This window comes from Tribolium castaneum, chromosome 7, assembly GCF_031307605.1.
Source record: "Tribolium castaneum strain GA2 chromosome 7, icTriCast1.1, whole genome shotgun sequence".
Lineage (NCBI taxonomy): Eukaryota > Metazoa > Arthropoda > Insecta > Coleoptera > Tenebrionidae > Tribolium > Tribolium castaneum.
In genome coordinates this window covers 7,266,129-7,287,205 of record NC_087400.1, presented here as the reverse complement: position 1 = coordinate 7,287,205, position 21,077 = coordinate 7,266,129, and the positions used below count along the sequence as shown (strand labels likewise).

The window sequence follows — 21,077 nt, the reverse complement described above, 5'->3', positions numbered from 1 at the left end:
CAGTTATGTTACCTTAGACATAGGAAACTGGTGGGAAACCTTAAAAATCAGGGGATATTAAATACGAAATGATAACAAAAAAATAATTTTGTGAAATAAAGCAATCGTGTAGTTAACACAGTCAAATAATGTAATGAGGCTTTTATTGAATGTTTTATTCAATGCAAAAATGTGTTATACCAATACACAGCAGATAAACCATTGTAACAAATCATAAACAGAGCACCTAACCAAATACTGTATTAGCTAGTTTTAATTTAGGAGGCTTTATTTACATTACATCTGAATGTATCATTACAGTAATAAAGGAAAAATAATAAGAAAAAATGGCTGTAAACTATTTGTAGAAGGTACAAATGGTCACTTTATCTTACAAACTATAAACAAAAAATAAAAAATAATAAATAACACATAAATACAAATATACTGAAACTTAAAGTGAAGATTCTCAACACGTTTCAAAGAGAATAATGACTAAAGTTTTATAATTTCGAGCATTATTTATGTGCGCTAAACATGAAATGTATGAAAGATTAGAAAAGTAGTCACAAAATTCTTGGAGGTTATAAGTATAAATCAACTCTGTCCATAATCGCACTAAGCTCTTCACCCGCTGCGACCACTTAAACACTTAAGACATCAGTCTTAACGTTGAGGATGTTGAGGAGGTTCACAGAACCAAACAGTCACTCTGGTATCGGCCAGTATGGGGCAGACGACCGCCCACTTTAACATTTTTGCTACACCGGGAAAAGATATGCAACACAACATCAACAATATCAATTTTTTCTCAAAAGAAAATCAAAAGGAAAAAAATCCAAACTAAAACGTCTCTCTGGTTGCGGTTTAATGATGCGCACAGTGTTTCTCTCTGCTCTAGGCGGTGGTGCCGTTCACCAGCGCCTCCTTCGGCTTGGGCTCGTTATTACGACGCGCTGGCGGCGGCCGATTGGATCGGTTCTTCGGGTCACCGCCTCCTCGCGGCTTCTGATTGGCTCCACCGTCGGTCATGTGACTGTCGTTCGGCACTACGTCACCGGCCGGACCCGCTTGACCGTTATTCACTGAAACAACGCCTCGGTTTAACCGACGGTTACTCCACAAACTACACTTAGACGATTAAATGTGTACCTTCACGACGCCGCAACGGGTTAGAAAAGCCGAGTTAGTGAACCAAACCAAAGACAGTGGATCAAGAATTAAAGAAGTTTCACCTAGCTTACGAAAAGCACAGACTAAGATAAGACACGATGCTCCGATATTGTCGCCTGAGCAACGAATTACTTAGAACACGAGAAATCGAATTTGAAATAAACAAAGTAAATTTAAAAAAACACGACTGTATTTAAGTAACTGTGAGCACAACGCAAACAAAAAATTACGAACAGGTCAAGTAGGAAATTATCAACTTTCTTTTCACTTTTCAGGACCACATTTTAAAAGACTCTCTCCTCTACAGCCCGAGTAGGAGAATGTATCCTTAAAATAAGTTTTAAAAATGTTACTTAAAACGTCTATAAAGCACTGAAGAAAACAGCTAAAATTTGCCATATTTTTTTTGGGAACCCGGACGCAATACATTTTTTAGCATATTTAAAAAAAATAAGTTTCATCCGGTAAACAGATGGCTGCAGGACGACCTAATTTGGATCTTAGACAACAGTTTAGCGCTCAAAACGCCCCCATTTTCACTTGCAGTACACTACAGGGTGTCTCAGCTAAGACTTTCGAGTTTAATATCTCAGTCATTTGTCAACGGATTGTTATGAAATTTAGAATGCACATCTTTCAATTAGGGGCAAAAAAATGACCTCAAGTTAAAAAATTAAATTTTAAAACACATTTCTTTTATTTAAAATTAAGCCAAATTACCGCTGGATCATTAAACCCCGAAAAATAAATGGCCACACAAAAAATTAACCAAATCGCTCGGCTGATCCAAGAAAAATATTAAATTTTGTTGTTAAAAACTTAATAAAGTAATTTGGGCAGTCACCTTTTTTGTAACAATTGATGAAGCATTTCTATGCGGCATTTTGTGTACCACTGAAAAAAACTATTAAAAGTACGCGCTTTTTAGTCCTTTTTGAAAGAATTAAAGCATCCAGTACCAAAAGTAAGTCAAAAATATTGTTTTTTAACTTTGTATGGGTGAGAGATAATTGTGAAATGTCCCTTGTGTGACAGTTACGTTTCTGCTAGTAGGATTGACCAAAATTCAATGGTAGTGCTCATTTGTCTAATAGAGATCTACGCTTTTGCATCTGTACCCAGGTTTAACAGTTTGTTTCTCATTTTTCTCGCGAAACAGACGTCTTCCACGAACGACTTTTTTCTAACAGCATTTTTCACTGACGATAATTTTTTTAATATGTCTTAAAAGGCTTAACATTTTAAAAAGGCATGTAAAAATTACGTTTTTAAGACTTGAGTTGTTGCATTAATTGGATTTTAATCTTTATCTTCTAAAATATCTGCATTTTAAATTTTATAAAAATCCGTTGACAAATATTATCTAGATTTGTTATCTGTGATAAGTGTGACGATAAATACGTTATTCTTTATAAGTATTTGAAAAAAAAAATACGACATGGCTCTACGAGCGGCAAGTGAAAATTACTATGGTCAACGGATTTAAAATGCAGTTAATAAATCAAAATATGCGTGGAACATTGTTAACAAAATTTGTGGCAGAAGTAAACAATGTGAAATTCAAATCGAAGGTGATCCTAAGCAGATTATTAATGACATTAACCATTATTTCATTAATTCATAAATTTCATTAATTTATAAATAATATAAATTAGTGTTAAATTTTGAAAAAACCTACAGCATTCATTTTGCAATATGTAATCACAAGAATACAGAGAAACCGAATAAAATTGTAATACCATCTAAAGAAATTGAATTAATAGAGAAAACTAATTTTCTGGGAATATGCATTGACCATAAGTTAAGCTGGACTAATCATATAGATAATTTATTAAAAAAATTAAACTCAGTACATTTTACAATACGTGTTTTAAAAAAATATATTAACATTGAACAACTATGAATAGTATACTTCGCAAATTTTCATTAATTACTAGGCTACGGTATAATATTTTTGGGGCAAAGTGGAAAAATATCAAAAGTATTTGTTGCTCAAAAACAAGCCATGAGAACTAGGTTTAACTTAAAATATAATGAAACTTGTAAGAACATCTTTAAAAGCAAAAACTTTTTGACAGTAACTGGATTATACATATATAGATTACTTTTATTTTTCTTTAAACATAATCTACTATTTAATGTCACTAACGACCATAAGTACAACACTCGCAAAGTAGACTTAGAGTATCCAAGATACAAACTTACGATGACGGAAAAAAATGTTATTATGCAGAAATAAAACTATATAACAGTTTACCTGTGCATCTACGCACACCTTGTAATTTAAATTTATTTAAAAAGAAAATATTTGACTACATTTTGGATCTCGAACCATATACTTTAAATGAACTCTATAATAGACAGGTTTTTTGACATATGTTTTAAAATTATTTTGATGTTATTGTTATTTCTGTGTATAAACTGACGTTTTTCATATCAATTTTGTTACTACATCTGTATAAATTTATAGAAATAAATTATATTATTATTATTATTATTATTATTATATCTGAGATATCAGGCTCGAAAGTCTTAGCTGAGACACCCTGTATATTTTTTCGGTATGAAAATCAAGCGATTTTGTGTCTCGTTCCGTCTCCTTGTGTCTAGTTCTCCGTAACCTATCTCCATCCACTGGCTTTGAGCCAAACCGCTCAAAATTTACCTGTGGTGTCGTTGATAACTGGCGTAAGGCTGCGCTGTCTCCCTCGACGTCTACGCCTCCTCTGACTCCTACCACCTGACCAAGTCGCTTCCGCACTCGATATAGACTCTGAGACAACCCGAGTGAGTCATCTTTACTACACCCTTCTCCCTTTGAACCGGTTTAACCGCCCCCACTTGACTTACCTCGATCAACACTGGATACCTCCGTAAGGTCCAAAACCGTTTCCTCGTCGTCGGTGGTGCGACGCCGCTCGTCTCTTCGGTTATCCCTGCGGGCGCCGCGCCCGCGAGGACCCCCGAAATGACGCGGGGGCAAATCACTGACGCGCTCATCCGCTGTTTCCGGCGTCTGGTGACGCGATCCTAGAAAGATTTTCACTAAACCAAAACCGACAACCGACATTCATCGCTCGTTCCCAGTGATTTAATTAAATACAAATAGTTTCTTCAAAAAAACCTTCATGCAACCTTACTTCCTGATACTTGATTACCAAATCGTAGAAACATAAGTAATAGAGTAGAAATCTATACGTAATTAAAATTGGGACGAAACGAGTAATTAATTAAATTGCATTAACTGTTCGTATCGTAGATAAACAGCGCCACTAACACAAATCACCAACTACGACGCCAAGGGGGAGAAAAACGAATCAGTGAGCACAGACTCAAACACCCTTCAAGCTTTTTGCATGCGCATGCATTAGTTAGTAAAACCACGAGAAATCGGCTCGACTTTTTACTGGAAGGGTACGAGTCCGTACTCATACTCATAAAAACAAAAATGCAATAAAACACCAAAAATTTCATTTTTTAAATCAAGTTATATTTCTAAAAAAGTCTTCACAATTAATTAGATACGTGACACAGTTTTTAGTGAGCCAGTCTTTCGCCATGGCAGTCACTATTGCCCATTTTTTGGTATTTAAATTCCTTAAGTAGTGTTAGCAAACTCACAGTGAGCACAAACCGCGTTTCGTCGCGTTTTTTCACTCACTTTTCGTAGTCTACACATGGCTAAATCGATTTTGCGTACCCTTCCAGCAAGGTTATTTTTTTTGTCGAGATATTTAGAAGCCTCATGGGGGTTTACTAACTTCTAGGTCAGCTCAAACAACAAACAAATCACGACTTTTGTCTGTTATTTAAAGTAACCAATCTAATTATCTTATTGACAATACGTATTCGGGAAGGTGCAGATATCAACCGAACTAAGGGAAAACGAACAAAAATCACAAGGACTCTCATTTCTGCACCCACCGTCACAACAAAGCCTTGAAATTAAGTCACATTTCATTAGCGACAATGCTCGTTAGCAACAAATCCAATATTTATGATTACATTTACATTACTGTACTATAATACAGCGTAAACATTAAAGTAAGTCAAACTAAAAAAAATAAATCCAGAAGAGAAAAAAACTGGGGAGGGACAGGGAAGAAATTAATTCGTAATTAAGGGACAAAAATTTGAAGCCAAACAAAAATTATGTACATTCACTTGTTACAATTTAGTGTGTTATTAGCAAGAGAATTGAAGGTAAAAAAGTGTTAATCAAGCAAAAATTTCCAAATTTTTAAGTTGGTAAACGTCATTTCGTGTCATATCGTCGTTTTAAAAATCGTTTAAAAATTGTCGTCAGCCGGGTCAGTCTATATTTACTGATTTTGAAATGATTTTAGGGCTTTATGCAACCGTCGCAGTTCTCAAAAATCCTCATTACCAACGTTAGAAAATGAAAACAACAACAATAAAACCGGACGCGCTGCATAAAGCCATTCCGGTGTTAATGACGGGGCGTGTCGTCATCAGCCCCCATCACTTCCTCTCCCCCCTGTCGCCCCCGGCGGCCGAGTCGATGGACAACCTACCCTTGTTGGGTCGTTCGCGGTTGTTCGTCGGCGGTCCGCCGCCCCCTCTCGGGGGCCGCCCATTGCTGCTGGCATGACCGCCGCCACCGCCACCGCGTCCACCGCCCCTGCCGTTCCCCATCGGTTTGTTGGCGGCGTTGTTGCGCTTATCCACGTTATTAACATAATCAGTTATCGTACTAGTACCGGAATTGTAGCGGTCGTTTTGTCGTCCTCCGGGACCGCCGCCCCCTCGGCCTCTGCCCCCGCGGCCGCGCATCGAACCGCGACCAGGACGGCCGCCCCCGTCCATGTCCGAATTGTAGCCTCGGTCGTTTCGTCGACTCATCGACAGGCTCTGCATCGAACCGAGGGCGTTGCCGTGAATGCTCCTTAGCTGCTGGTCGATCTCGAGTTTCTCCTGTCTAAGCTGTTCCACTTCCTAACAAAACGAACAAAACATTATAAAAAAATTAAACTCGGCTGAAAATAGGTACCTTGAGGTGTGCCAGGTGATATTTGAGGAGGACTTTCGCATTGGATATGCTCTCTACGGTACCGACGAACACAAACGGTACTTGGCCTTCTTCGCGAGGAATCGTCGGTTGGGGCTCATTGTCACCTTCGATTTTAACCCGAACCTGGAAAAAATCGGTCAAACTGGTTCAACAACAATTAAATTTTACGTACCACACCGCTTTTGTCAACGATTTCTTGAATAATTCTGCCATTTTTGCCGATTACTTTTCCTACTAGCGCCCGCGGAACTTGAAGAGATTCTTCACTATATTCTAACATCGATCGGGCTTTCTTCACAGCCTCGTCAGTCTATAAAAATAAACAAATATTATTTTGTAGCTGCTTTTATTTTGCCATAATTCCAAGCACCATGAGCAGAAGTACTATTAAGTCATTCATAATCAAACCAATATAGTTTCTGTTTTTGAAAATGTTCTGCCCTTGTCTTTAATACAACCAAATTTTATTACTGGTACGAACTGTGAACATTTAAAACAGTTTTTCCTCTAGTTTCAAACAAAAATTCATGTCGCAAGTACTTTATACTAGCTGTGCTTAGACAGCTACAGACTTGCTGGTTTTAAAATGTTGTTAACACCCCCCGCTTATACATCCCCACTCCTTCAGCTCTTCTCGGGTGGGGTGTAGTTTTGGGTAGTTTTTAGTTCATAAGATGACTATGTAAGAAACAGTCAGAACAAGTAAACGTTTTTCCAACAAAATTCAAAATCTTCGTTTCTGTTTAGACCCTGGTCCTTCGACATACCTTTACATCTGGTCCTTCGAGCCGGATAATTTGTGAACCAGTGCAAAAACGACATACCTTTACAAATGTTAACAATTTTTCTAAAAAATCCGTCTCAGAAACTAAATAATATCAATTTTGAAACATATTTGACGCATTTGTCACTTTATGTTTACAAATACTGTTTATGACTTCAACGAGTTTTGCTCCAAATAGGGAGGTCATCTATCGGATCTCCGATAAACTATCATCGAAACAATAGCGATAATTTATTGATGATAGAGTTTTGGGCTCGATATTTTTCGAGTTAAAAAAATGATTAGTGGGCTTTCTCGCTTTCTCACCTCTCCATATATTTTAAACGTGCAAGAATTTTCTTCAAGTTCTATGTTCGTAATACCGTCGACTTTCCTAGCTTGTTGTATGTTGGCACCGTGAGCCCCAATCGCTAGCCCCATCAGATCTTCCCTAACGTTGAACTCATCGGAAAACCTGCAAAAAAAAATCGCATCATCAACACAAGAACAAAAAACACCAAACACCCCTCGGCTCGACTTGACATGCACAAATTTTCTCTCTCGTACAAAATAAAACAACATGCTGTCAAAACAAAAAATAAATCCGGTAAATTGCCCCTAAAATTCGAATAAGAGCCAAGAGGAATGCACATTCTACAAACATGCGTATTTTTTTTGAACTTTTTCAAGTCTCACCTTGAAATGGTCTCGTAATTTGAGACACGCTGGTACATGGGCTTATACTTGCTGAAAGAGAAAAAACAAATCGTCAGAAAAACATCAAAGAAGCGTCCTTTTGGCTCAAAATCGGAGGCAATTCACCGTACGTTTTTTTTACAAGGGGAGGAAAAATTGCTTACCCGCCGATTGTCGCCAACTTCGTACTCTCCAACTGCCTCGCCGCCTCCTCCGTACGTTTCAATAAGAGCACTTTTTGCGATAAACTACGAAAATGCATGTCTTGCACAAGACGCGCGCATCTGCGACTCGACTCGTTCCTCGATATCACTACGAGAACACCCTTTTCCGGAACGTACCTAATGAGACTAGCACCGATGGCGTTTTGAAACTCTTTGTGAGCATTTTCTATTTTAGCACTGCGAAAAAAAATCATGTGTGTAAAGACAAAGAAATCTCCGACAAAGACTTACTACTCGCGGACGTCTTCTGGTACTTCGATTTCGAATTTGACAAACATCGAACTGTCAATCGGTGGATTAGAGTTTTTGACACGAAGACGATCGTCGCTGACTATTTCCGTGTACGTTGTGTCCCAGCCGACGTATTCCAACACGTAAAAGTCGCCTTTCATCATCTGAGGAAGAAGAGCGAAATTGCATTGCTTGTCCATTCGGTTAGAAACGCCATAATTACTTCATTGCAAAATTAGTTTAAGCGTGCATCAGTTTTAATAAACTTTTTTAATAAAAAAGTTTATAAAGAAGTTGTTGTAAAATGTTTATCTCTTTTGAAGATATTGCGTGTGTATAATTATGTCTCATCCAAAATCTCCACACAAATAAATTTTACTATACATAAAAGGTATCACCTTATATCGCTTAATTGTTGATTATAATTATTGAAAATAATGCCAGACGTGTGTTGACTTTAAAACCTCGAAATCCCACAACAGTATAACTTAGGAAAGGCCCTGTGTATTGTATCAGATATTTGTTTGAGAATAAAACATGTTATTATTATGAATCCAATTCTAAAATTAGAAAAATCAGAGCTCCAGTATTACACGCGTTCAGATTAAGTAGATAAATTGTCTTAGGTAATATTTTACATCCTATTGCAGTGTTCCTAGCGGTTACAAAGATTTACAATTACATAACAACCGACCAGTGGGTAATGGTTTCAGACCAGTGGGTAAAGGTTTAAATTAAGGTAAAATTAGATTTGTAAAGATTTAATTATTTATTTTTCTTAAAAAGTTGATTTCAAATTTTCTCATTCACTCGTCCTCAATTCCGAGTATAGTTAATTTTTGCCGTTACAACTTCGGAACTATTCGAGTACGTCCGCCTAAGTTAGCTTGTATTCAGATGGAATTACAAACAAAACGACTAGTTTTATACTCTTTAAATTAAATACGGAAAAAATAAAAAAATAAACAAAAAAGTCAAAAACTGAAAATTATACACAATGCCAACATAAAACAATATTTTAAACTTATTAAAATGTAATGTAATTATGCCAAACAAAAAATTTAATAGTACATCAGAAAACAAAATGCCAAAATTTTAAATTCCAAAAGATGTTTTTGGATTACAGTTTTTTAATTTATCGACATCTCAGTACTTTTGTCCAGTATGTGGCAAGGACAAAGCGATAAGAGATACAACAAAAAAACTGAGAGGAAATGAGTACAATTTTCCATATTTTGGAATTTGTGCAATTATGATTACATGTTTCGATTTATTTCGGTCAAGAAGAAAATCCTTCCCAATAGAAAATACTAATCGGACCAAAAATAAAGATTAAAACAAAATAAATAGTTAATAGAAAAGTTCAAAGTACGCAATTAAATTCCAAATTCGACGAGTCATGCAATGTGTCCTTTTTCTATAAATAAACTTTAAGTAATAATGTGTAAAATTAGACGATCCGCAACTTTTGAGCGTCAATTTTTACAATTTCTATCGCATTGTCATATTTTACTTGAATGTGGGAAATTTCGAGTAGCGAATAATGAAATGAGAGAAAAAAGTGAAAAGCTTATTGCATTTGGGAAACAAAACGTTATATGAAGAGAAATACGATGCGAGGGATTTTGAAAACAATCAAATAATTCTTGTTTGTTATTTAGTGATGAGTGAAAATTAAAATCAATAACATGGAACTTATTAATCTAGAGTACTTGTCAAATTTGAATATTGACAACTTTTCCGCATCACGTGATTGGGGTTCTCACAAACAATTGGTGAGATAAGGTTTTTGACACCTAAGTAATTTGCTTGTCATTATAGACCACTAATTATGATTCAAATCAAACAAAACAAATAGAAAAAACTTGAAGATAACAAATTATCACATAAAGAAGAAATAAGCGCTTACACAACCACATCTTCTTTCTCACCTTAATTCTAGACTTCCACCATCCATAAGCCTCTTGATGATTAGCTCTGGAGTATACTTCAACCTCCATGTTTTCGGTAAACTCGACCTTTGGGTCGGGTTTTGGGGGCAAACGAACTTGAGAAAAGGGAAACTTTGAATCCGGTTGCCACCTAATTAAAATCGTGCTTAATTACAGTAAAAAAAAAAACAAAAAAATCAACTTACTCATCCTCAAAATGTATAAGAACGGAATCCTCAAACACATCAACGACGTACCCCTGGAAAAAAACGCCCGTTTTAATTCATCGAAACTCCCAACCACCACCACTGGTAACATGATACTCGTTCATACACAAATTCGAACATAACCTTGCCTCGAAACGCGTGATTCCTGCCACTTTCCTTGAGGAAAATCCCATCAAATCCTAGGGAATCGATCGATGGTAAGGGGGAAATTGGGATTTGGGTGAAAATTTGCTACACATGGAAAATTCACGCCCTGTCAGATGGTCATGGCGTCAAAAGAACCGCGTTTGCAACTCCAAGATTTCGGGATTTTTCTCGGAAAGTATGGGGTTTACGGGGGTGGCGGAGGCTTGTGCTCAAGCACCGACACATGGACAATGGACGGGAACGCAACGATGGATTGGCAAAAGCATACTTTGTGTGGTACAGACCTTATAAAGGGCCCCATTTTCGCCGCATACTTCCACTGCCAGGTCCTCCATGTTGGTTTTGTTCTTGGGTGAGGAAACAGCCTTGAGCCGAGAGGGAGTTGCACTGCTGCCACTCTAGCAAAAAGAAATTCAGTGAGTGACAGATACGAAATGGAGAGCTGGGATTGGTCGAAAACCGAAGGGAGCAGTGGCGGCGCCAGCGACACCAATAAGGGGGCAAATGAGGATAATTCAACAAGCTGATAGACAAACCTGCTTTATTTCTCCTTAAATTAGAAAAGTTCTTCTTAAATCCTTATTACAATAAAAGATTAAGTAGTCCTAAGTTATTCTGATCGTCCGAAAAGTGCTAGTTTTTAGAAAAAAACTACTTAAGTTTCTTGTTTTCACTTACATTGCTTAGAAGCATCACATTTGTGATAGGAATTTATCTTTAGAGATAGTAACTTTCCGGGATCGATTATTTTAAATCCACAGTACTATTTTTTAAGATCCATGTAGGCATTGGCAATTTATTGTACCTGTTTTATATTTTAACAAAAATTGAAAATATCGTTTGTTTTTTGTATTACCAATAGGTTTTTTCAAATATTTTCTGCGACGAAGAATAAGCGACATAATCGCTTGACGTCACAGCCGCCTTTCATCACAGAATCTTCGTATCATTAAATCCTCTCAGTCACCAAAAACAGACATTTTTCACACATCTTCGACAAAATAAAAAATTAACTACTTTCTAGACTTCTTTCGGGTCCAAATTTTTAAAAAGCAAAAACGTAATTAATTGTTTGAAAAAATTACCGCAAAATAATTATTTATGAAAAAAGTGCTAGGCGATTTTACCGTCCAGTTCAGCAAAAGTTCAGCAATTGAACACAAATTGTTCGCAAAAGTGGCAGAACGAATGGTTTTTGAAATAAACAACTTTAGCAGTAAACTAGTTTTTGCCAGAACAGCAACACCGCTCAAAAGTTATTGAACTAAAGCTTACAAAGCCTGTTAAAAATTTTGCTTTTATCATTTTTAATAAACTAACAAAAGATAAACGTTTTAAAAAAGTTATTGAAATAACTTATTAACTTAACTTAATTTCATGAGTGATAAAATTATAAACAAAAAATTTATTAAAAAAAATATGATGTGATGACAAAAATTTTATCAAATTCGTGAACTGTAGACCAAATCAAATTTTACTCAGATTGTTCAAAGGACAAGACTTGGGTTGAGTAGTGTAATTATTCAAAAAATAGTTGCAAAATTTTATCATAAAACGTGTAATTAGTTCAAAAATGCGCTTAAACGTTCGATAAAGGTAAAAATTTAAGATACATAATTTAGTGATTTTGCGGTTGATAAACAAAAAACAAAGTTTTTAGCTCAGAAACATAGCTTTATTGCCTGAAAAGCAAAAATTACACAATTTTTGACGTAATTCAGTATTTTTTTTAGAAATATTGCCAAATATTATATGCATAATGTTATTTTTGACCACATTTAGTTATTTTTCGGCTCAATTTACGAATTTTTTTGGATTGATTTAGCAAAATTTTGCATAGTGTGTTTGGGAATGCAAAAGAACTCGACAATTTATAATTAAAATAATTAAGCAACAGATCAAATTTAACTAGAAACAGGGCCTTAAGACATTTTAGCTTCCACAAAAACACATTTTAAACTTTGACAGTTCGATACTTCCTATGGATACTTCAAAATTTAAAAAAAATATCACCCGGCAACCATCTTGGATTTTGGATTTTGGACCATGAAACATTTAGAGATTAGGATTGTCTTCTGCCATTATTTTTAACCTTTTTTTGCAACATTTGACAAAGCTTTGAAGACGGTCTTTGAGCTACATGTTAAACGTTCCCATGTTAGCCCCCCTTGCGCCGCCACTGCCCTGGCACCGCAACGTGACCATGACTAGTTCGTCAAACTGACAGGCCCAGCGGCGCTGTGCGTAATCACGCTTATCTTTTAAACTAAACGTTGTCATTGGTTTTGTAGGGCGCCGAAATTTGCGAGTGCCCCCGTGACAACGCCCCGAAATGACGAGTCGCTCATGAGACAATGTCCAGCAGCAGCGACTCGGAGGAATTCTACGACGCCGAAGACCTAACACCTAGTCATGGTCCAAGGTACGCCCCAAGCACTTTTTACCTCCAAGAAGACTTTCATTTCTTCACTTTGGACCACCACAACACCACTTTATTTACACTTCACGACAACAAAAAACAATTGAAACACATGCCCTTTGACAGATGCTCGCTTGCCCACTTGATAATTATATCGTGTAAAATTTTATAGAAAAAATCGGAAAAGCTCCAAGGAAAGTCTCACCCAGAGGGCTAGTTCGGAACCTAATGTCTCAACGGTGCCCCCAGGTCACGACGAGAGACAGCTCCAGTCGGTCAATGAGATTGTTTTTGTAAGTGAAGGTGTTACATAACCTCAAAAACATATGGTTGCGTAGGTTGAGCCCCAGAAGAGGACACCGCTTGGTGGCCGGCGCAAGTTCAAGGAGTTGAGACAGAAGCTGCAACACGACGATGAGGACTGTCAAACTGGCAACGTTACGCCCCCCAACAGCCAAACATCATCAGTTGAGGGGGTTTTCGCCGCCTCCAATAAGACCTCCCACCCTTTCCGTATCATAGAACAGGACACTGTGAGCCTCCAGAGTATCAATTCTTTAGGACGGCTCACACGAATTTTAGGGGGGATCGCCGAAGGGGGTAATAATTCAGTGATTGGTTTTGTTTAAATTCTAAATAATTTAATATTAGAATGTGGCCGCAAGGCCGTTTCCGTATCCGCTCTCTCCTCCAGCTCCCTCGACTCGGGCTCCACCCCCAGCTCGAAGGGCATCTCCCAGTACCCCAGCAATGCAACACTGACTTCCGAAAAGTCCAGTCTTCCGCTACAAGAACCCGACGTCATTGCAAGCACAAAAGCCTCCTCTTCGCAAAAGAGCGACGATCAAAATGTGGCACCGGTGGCTCCCCCACGTCGCAAAAAGAAAAACAAGGCGGCGCTCCAAATCAAAGTATGTCTTGGACCGCTATCATCTTTTTTTTAAAGTCGGTATTGCAGAAATCTGCATCGAGTGCGACTTTTGAGTCCTCCGACCTGGCGAGTCCTGCGAGTACCATTGAGTCTTTGACGCGCGAATTCGAACATTCTCTCGATCGCCTGCCGTCCGGCAACGAATCGCAGAGTTCGACGCTACGGTCGGGGCACTCGTTGGATATCAAGCAGGCGTTGAAGGGTCAATTTGTGGTCAAGCCCCAGGATAATGAAAGTTTGAAGGCCGGGGAAGGGGGTAAGGTTAAGAGTGAAGTGGTCCAAGCAGCGAGTCCGAGAGGGTCTTCCACGAGGTCAAGTGTCGGGCACTACAGTTTGGGACCTCATAGGTATTTATACATTTTTGATGATCAATCAAGTTGGCTTTATACCATGTCCATCAAGTGGGCCTGAGACCACTTGATTGATTAAATTAACTTCATAAAAAGCTTTTTAATAGCACAGTTAATAGTAATTTATGCTTCCCTTATCACGTAAAATCTAAAAAACTAAGTTCTATAATTCATACACGATGTTTTTGCATAAGAAATTTTGGCAAAAGGCAAAAAATACTATACTTTGGACGATCATTTGTCAATTTTCTGTTCGGCTTTTTTCTAAAAATGTTGGAAATTGGTTAAAATACCGCCATTTTTTGACACGGCGATATTATGTCTTAGTTTTGGAGAAAAATCTTTTGCGTTTGAGCCTTAAAACGAAAATGTAAAAAAATTGTGTTTGTGGATAGAAAAAAATATTTTTTAGCTCAAAAACCTGTTGAAGTGCCAGAAAAATAAACAAAAATCCTACGTATTATTATTTTTCATCGAATTTATTGATTTTTTGTTTCAAATTAGCCACATCTCACGAAATTTTGAGAAAAAATTGTGTTTTTTTAAGGTCGAACTTAAACATTTTTATCAAAATTTCTGAAAGTAATTATTTTTGGTCAATGAAGTATTTAAACACTCGATGTTTGCGCCTGTTTTTGGAAAAACTCGCGAAAGAAATGCCCTCAAAAAGGTTTTTTTTTAGCAATATTGCTCAAAAAAAGCAAAATAACTTAATTTTTTGTCTAATTTATCTAATTCTCCCGAAAAAACTGAGTTTTTAATTCATTAGAGATTCACTTGAATTTACAAAGAACGCTGTGGATTTAGTGATTTTTCGGTCTAGTTTAGCGCCATCTCACGAAAAAATGCGTGAAACATGCAATAATAGGGCTGTTTTCAACTCAATTCGGTAATTTTTCGGCTTGATTTTCACAAATTTTCGCGAATTAATTGCATTCCTGTGAAAAGTTCAAAAAGTCTTCTATCAAAGGCAATAAAAATCTGTCAATCTAAATTCCACAGCAAGAGTTGACTAAAGACTTTTTGAACGCACCGTATAATTATTGTTTAACTAATTTCACTCAGATTAGCAAGTTTTTAGCTTAAAAAAGTATGTAAACGTAACAAAAATATACCATTTACAATACTATTCGGTACTTTTTTGCATAATTTTTTACGAAATGATGCGTACCTGGCTAAAAAAATTGGCGAATTTACGCAAAACATTGACTTTTAGACTTAAGAAATGTCTAAAAGTTTGAAAAAGGCAACAATAAACCCATTTTCGACACTATTACCCAAATTTTTCGGGTTAGTTTTGACGTTTTGACTAAATATCGCGCAATAAATTCGTTTTTGACTGCAATTTTTGAGCGATTTTAGTCTTCAAAACGTTTAAAAAAAGTAAAATTCGATCAAAATTTAGATATCAAATTATGACTGGTATGGTCGTAGTCGTGGTGCCTGGGCCCTAGTTTTCTGACAGTGACAAGTGACAAGACATGAAATTTTATGCAAATTCTATGTCCGACATCGAAAAACATCTTGAATGGATTATATCCGCTCAAAAAAATCAAATTTGAGCACAATTTTGGGTTTCGCAAGTATTGCATACTGAATTTTTCCTTAGAGGAACACACCAGTCGAACAATCGGAGTACAAAAGAGCGTCGGAAATCCGCCGGTGACGAAAACATGTTAAAAGATGCGAATTTAAAAGTTCGGACTCACACCGACTCCGGTAAACAATTATCCGACTTCGAGATTTTGGAGCAAGTGACTGTGCTCAATCTAGATACCGGAGAACGAGTCCCTTTGAGCGTAGCCGAAGACAAGCTACCTCAATGCATCAATCCCTTATCCCTCCACATAATGCGACTAACCTCCGAATACGTGAGCAGCTCAAGCATGGAGAAAGAGAAAGAATCGGACGAAGAAAGCGAAGAGAAAAAAATCGAGATCCCCATCGTCGACGACAATGAAGACGTGAGTCGGATGCGGAAGAAGACGGCCATGTTGAAGAAGTTCGTAGGCACCGCGATGAAGAAAACAATGCACAAGGCCAAAAGCATAGCCCAGGAGGTGTCCCACGCCCGCCACAAGGAGGACATCATCGATATCGTCGATGTTGTCAATCCTGGGGAGCAAACAATCAAACTCAAGGCTTCCAGCTCGCACAAAGGCCCCTACGAGTTCGAGAAAGTCGAGCATGTGCAAGAGCTCAAAGACGAGCACGAAGGGCCCATCTGGTGCATGAAGTTCTCCTGCTGTGGGCGTCTCCTGGCCACAGCGGGCCAAGATAAAGTGTTGCGGATTTGGATCGTCCGTGACGCTTTTCCCTTCTTCCAAGACATGCGGACCAAATACAACGCCGAGAAGGTGTCGCCAACTCCGTCGCAGGAATCGCTAGTGTCGCACCATTCGGGCGAGAACAGCAATTTGGCGGTGTTGGAAGCTATGACTTCCGAGGAGTGTGGCAAGATGATGTTTATGCCGAAGCCCTTTTGTACATATACGGGGCATACGAGCGACTTGTTGGATGTTTCATGGTCGAAGAATTACTTCATTTTGTCGAGTTCCATGGATAAGACGGTTAGGTTGTGGCATATTTCGAGGAAGGAGTGTTTGTGTTGTTTCCAACATATTGATTTTGTGACGGCGATTGTGTTCCATCCAAGGGATGACAGGTGGGTTCTAGTGCAAAGTGCGTTTTTGGACCATTGGAGGATAATTCATAGTTTACTATCACGTCCAGTTTCTGCGCCGAAGTGGTGCTTCAAGTTTTGTGTAGCTCGGGGTTGTTTAAGTGTATAGTAGGAGAACTACATACATTTTTCGCAAAAACCAACATGTATTGTACTTCTCTTTATTTGATCTCAAGCCTTGCTATGAGATTTAAAATATCGATAGAGGAGTTTTATGCAAAAGGTCAAACATTTGGAACGTTACCTTTTGGATTTTGTTCTTTTTTATTTTTCTACTTATTATTTTTTATTTATTTATTTTATTTGGATTATTCTGTGAATTTAAAAATGGCTTCAAGAGTTGTAAAAGATTTGTATGGTTGTGGATGTCATGTAGCACCAACGAAGACATGATATACTGCCGCTCAAAAAATTTCGGACACAGCAAGTTTTACGGTTTCTAAGCAAGAAGTCGTCTGAAATGAAGTGTTTACAACCAAATTGGTGCTTAAATCATCGTTTTTGATGTTTTTACTATCATTAAAGGTGTCTAGAAAAAACTCAAAAGGCCAATTTTGGTGGAAGATACACTGCCGCTCAAAAAATTCCGGACACTTCCAAAATTTTTGTTGTGGTGCATGAAAAATTATGAAAACTTTTATATTGTGTTTTACCAAGAAACAGCATCTTCGCAGTGAGAAAACCAAATGAAACAAGAAGTTACCAAAACAAGAAGACATTTAAGAAATTATCATTAAAAAAAACGAAAAAAAAAAGACTAATTTAAGATCATTAACGGGTGTTACAACCAAAAGCTTTTATTACGTCTATTAAACGATATGGCTTGTTTTGGATGGGTGTGGTAATCTGTTCTTGAGGAATTTGAACATTCTTTCTCCAGTGCCACTTTTAAGTTATTTGACGTCTCCAGCAGGGGTTAGCTACGTTCCATTCTTTTGCCAAGAAATTCCCAAACCAGTTCTACTGGATTCAAGTCGAAACTATTGGCTGAGCACGAAAAACATCGTGTATTAACTTATTCCAATATCAGATAACAATGTGATGGCGAGCATTATCATCCACAAAAAGATAATTTCTGACAATGAATGGCGCATAGGAAACCATATGTGATTCTACACATTTGAGGAAGTACCTATCTGGTGTTATTGTCCAGTTTTCAATAAACACCAAATCGGTATGGGCTTCTAAAGAGGTACCAGCCCAGATCATTAAACTGCCACATTACTGCTTTGTTAAAACCCGCTCTGAGTGATATGCAGCATTGATTGAATCTCTTGTTTGGTCTTTGCCACACTTTTTCTCGACAGTCTGATGATGTTGAACTAAATCTAGATTCATCTGTAAAGAGTACGTTCTTACATTTGTTGTTGCCTCAACTCACATAGGGTTGTGCAAATTTAAACCCTAATCTTTGATGAGCTACCCTTAATTTAGGATATCCAGCCGGTCTTTTAGCAAATGGACCTGCTTCCTTGAGTCTCCTCTAGACTATTGCAGGTGAAATTTTTACTTTACGAACTTCTACTAATCCTCCAGCAAGGATATTTGATGACAAGCTACAATTTCACAAAACAGAAAAACCCAGGAAATGGCCATCTCGAGTAGTTGTTGAGCTCCCACGACCAAATCCGGCTTTTTTGTGAATCCTTATATTTTACAAAACTGAGTGTACGTCCTGCACATTTTTTCGCGGTATTATGATGTTATACTGTATATTCAACACTTCGGCCATCATTGCTTAAAGCAACAATTTTTACAGAAATTTCTGGTAGCATCGTACGCAAATGAGTCAAACTGTTATCTGATAAGCAGTTTTGAGCAACAAAAAACAATTTAAACCAAAAACAACGTGATAATTGAAGTTATGTACCTTATCCCAAAGTACACGGTTTAACGCTGGTGTAGACCCAAAAAGTACAATGTAATCATGAAAATTTCTTCTAAACCCCGTTAAGACACTAGCTCATGATTGATTGAGTAAAATTTACACAAAAAATTAAGTATTTCTGATTAAAAAATAAAGTGACCGGATTTTTTGAGCGGCAGTGTAGTTAAGAGATAAGTACAGAATTCCACAGTGCAAATTACTCCAAAAAGACATGGGGTGAAGTCAATTACACTTTGGTTCACTTATGTTGTGGCGACAACCTACTAATGATACAGAAGATTGCTGTTTCTGGTTAAACCAAAAGGATTTTATAAAAAAAACATTTATGACATACTAGAGACTTGTCAAAATCCTGATTTTAACAAGCTGCAGAAAGCGCTAAAAAGACATGGTTGAAATAAAATTAGATGTCGTTTCGACGATCTGAGAACGCAAATAGTAACTAAAACTGAATGGGTACGAAGAAGACACACAATCCTTGTACTAGTTCCTGGTTTACAAAAAGAGTACAAAAAAAATAAATAAAAAGGAACTGATGGAAAGCTATACAAAAGGAAAAATAATACAAAATATTTTTATTGTTTTTTTGTGCATAATTTTTGTTCTAATTTAATTTCTTCTTTTTTTTAAATTTATTTGTCTCAACAACTGGACGTGATGGAAAATGAAACAATTAACATTTTAAAATTAGACCTTGCAATTTTTTCCCAATAGATACTTTTTGAGCGGTTCACTGGACGGCAAACTCCGTCTGTGGAACATCCCGGACAAGAAAGTGGCCGTTTGGAACGAAGTCGAAGGCAACCCGAAACTAATAACCGCGGCAAACTTTTGCCAAAACGGCAAATTCGCCGTTGTGGGTACATACGACGGTCGTTGCATCTTTTACATAACCGATCAATTAAAATATCACACACAAATCCATGTCAGGTCTTCCCGTGGCCGAAACGCCACCGGTCGCAAAATCAGCGGCATAGAACCGATGCCTGGAGAGGATAAAATTTTGGTCACTTCGAACGACAGTCGGATTCGGTTGTACGACTTGAGAGACTTGAACGTCTCGTGCAAATACAAGGGATATGTAAATATGAGTAGCCAGATTAAGGCGAGTTTTAGCCACGACGGTAAATACATCGTGAGTGGCTCGGAGAATAGGGATATTTACATTTGGAAGACTAACCACGACTATGCGAAGTTTTCGTCAGTGCGGAGGGATCGCAACGATTTTTGGGAAGCCATCAAAGCTCATAATGCGGTTGTGACGTGTGCCATTTTCGCACCAAATCCCGAAGGGGTCATCAAGATGATTGAGGAGAGCTGCAAGTCGGAAGAAACGGAAACTAACGATAAAGTAAGTAGTTTTCCTTCCGAAACAACGAAAGCTTGTGTTAATTGGCGCAGTCAGTAGTGAAATTTACTTTTTTATCGCAGCAGGTGGAGGATCCGGTGGTGGAACAACATACCAAAGGTTGTGGCGGTTATGTGTTAATCTCGGCCGATTTCAACGGCTGCATCAAAGTCTTCATCAATAAAATGAAACCCAAGCATAGCTCATTACCAGTCTCCGCAATGGTGTCCAACACCAAAATTAAAAAAACCTAGAGTAGCTCTAATTTTATTACTAAATTGTGATCGATTGTATTATATTTTTTTTAAATTGTACATTATTTTATCCAGTTCTAATAAACACTAATTGAGAACTATACCTGTTTTTTATTGTGTTCCTTCTATTGTGACCTGTCCTGACCTGACCTGACCTGGCGAAAATACATACAGGGTGACCCAGCGGTGTGTAATCGGTCTATAACTTTTTTGCTATTTGAAATATTACCATTCTGTTTTTATTATCCGATAGATCGACTTAAAGTCCACAAACTAAATATATTCTTATTACGCATAGTGTGTTGTATACAGGGTGGTGAACCAAAGTTGTATTTTTTTAAATGGAACACCCTATATATTTTTGCAAAATTAGATTCTACGCAAAAAAATAATGAAACTTTATATAAACTATTATGGGTCTATCTATTTTCGGTTTAGAATTATTCAATTTTTCGTTATAAAAAAGACCAATTTTTGAAAAATCATTGCAAAGTCGCTTATGAATATTTTGCGATAAATTTGCAACAGAAAAATTCAGAATACCTTGTAGTTTTAGTAAATCGACAACTTTTAGTTAAAGCACGCAGATAATATACAGGGTGTGTCAAAACGCAAAAAGTTAAATAACTCATTTTTTTCAAATGAAACACCCTGTATTTTATTAAATGTGTCGATATAATTTTTGATAAGCTTTCTAACGGTATAGGGCTTGTATAGCAAATTTAAAATATTTTTCGAAATTTTTCAAAAAAATATATTTTAATACAAGACAATTTATTAGTCTAGAATCTGATAGTCAAA

General features: G+C 37.2%; 2 protein-coding genes across 7 annotated transcripts; one reads left to right on the top strand and one right to left on the bottom strand.

Moving 5' to 3' along the window:
• Positions 1-134: 134 nt before the first annotated feature.
• On the bottom strand, positions 135-12,999 carry Fmr1 (Fragile X messenger ribonucleoprotein 1). 6 transcript variants are annotated; one of them, XM_008193012.3, is made up of 14 exons: positions 12,848-12,999; positions 10,688-10,801; positions 10,236-10,288; positions 10,030-10,180; positions 8,099-8,262; positions 7,808-8,044; positions 7,644-7,694; positions 7,275-7,422; positions 6,357-6,494; positions 6,164-6,307; positions 5,688-6,108; positions 4,003-4,182; positions 3,818-3,925; positions 135-1,064 (listed from the first exon to the last, which is right to left on the bottom strand). In XM_008193012.3, the coding sequence occupies exons 1-14, from the start codon at positions 12,863-12,865 to the stop codon at positions 877-879; spliced, it is 2,115 nt and encodes a 704-aa protein (XP_008191234.1). In that variant the 5' UTR covers positions 12,866-12,999; the 3' UTR covers positions 135-876. The 6 variants fall into 6 exon arrangements, with proteins under 6 accessions (XP_008191234.1, XP_008191236.1, XP_008191238.1 ...); XM_008193014.3 differs by having other exon boundaries at positions 5,868-6,108; XM_008193016.3 differs by having other exon boundaries at positions 5,874-6,108.
• On the top strand, positions 12,514-20,377 carry LOC657792 (uncharacterized protein). The gene is made up of 9 exons (XM_008193019.3): positions 12,514-12,643; positions 12,695-12,825; positions 12,995-13,115; positions 13,161-13,422; positions 13,474-13,733; positions 13,781-14,100; positions 15,713-16,768; positions 19,389-20,025; positions 20,106-20,377. The coding sequence occupies exons 2-9, from the start codon at positions 12,758-12,760 to the stop codon at positions 20,274-20,276; spliced, it is 2,895 nt and encodes a 964-aa protein (XP_008191241.1). The 5' UTR covers positions 12,514-12,643; positions 12,695-12,757; the 3' UTR covers positions 20,277-20,377.
• Positions 20,378-21,077: the final 700 nt, after the last annotated feature.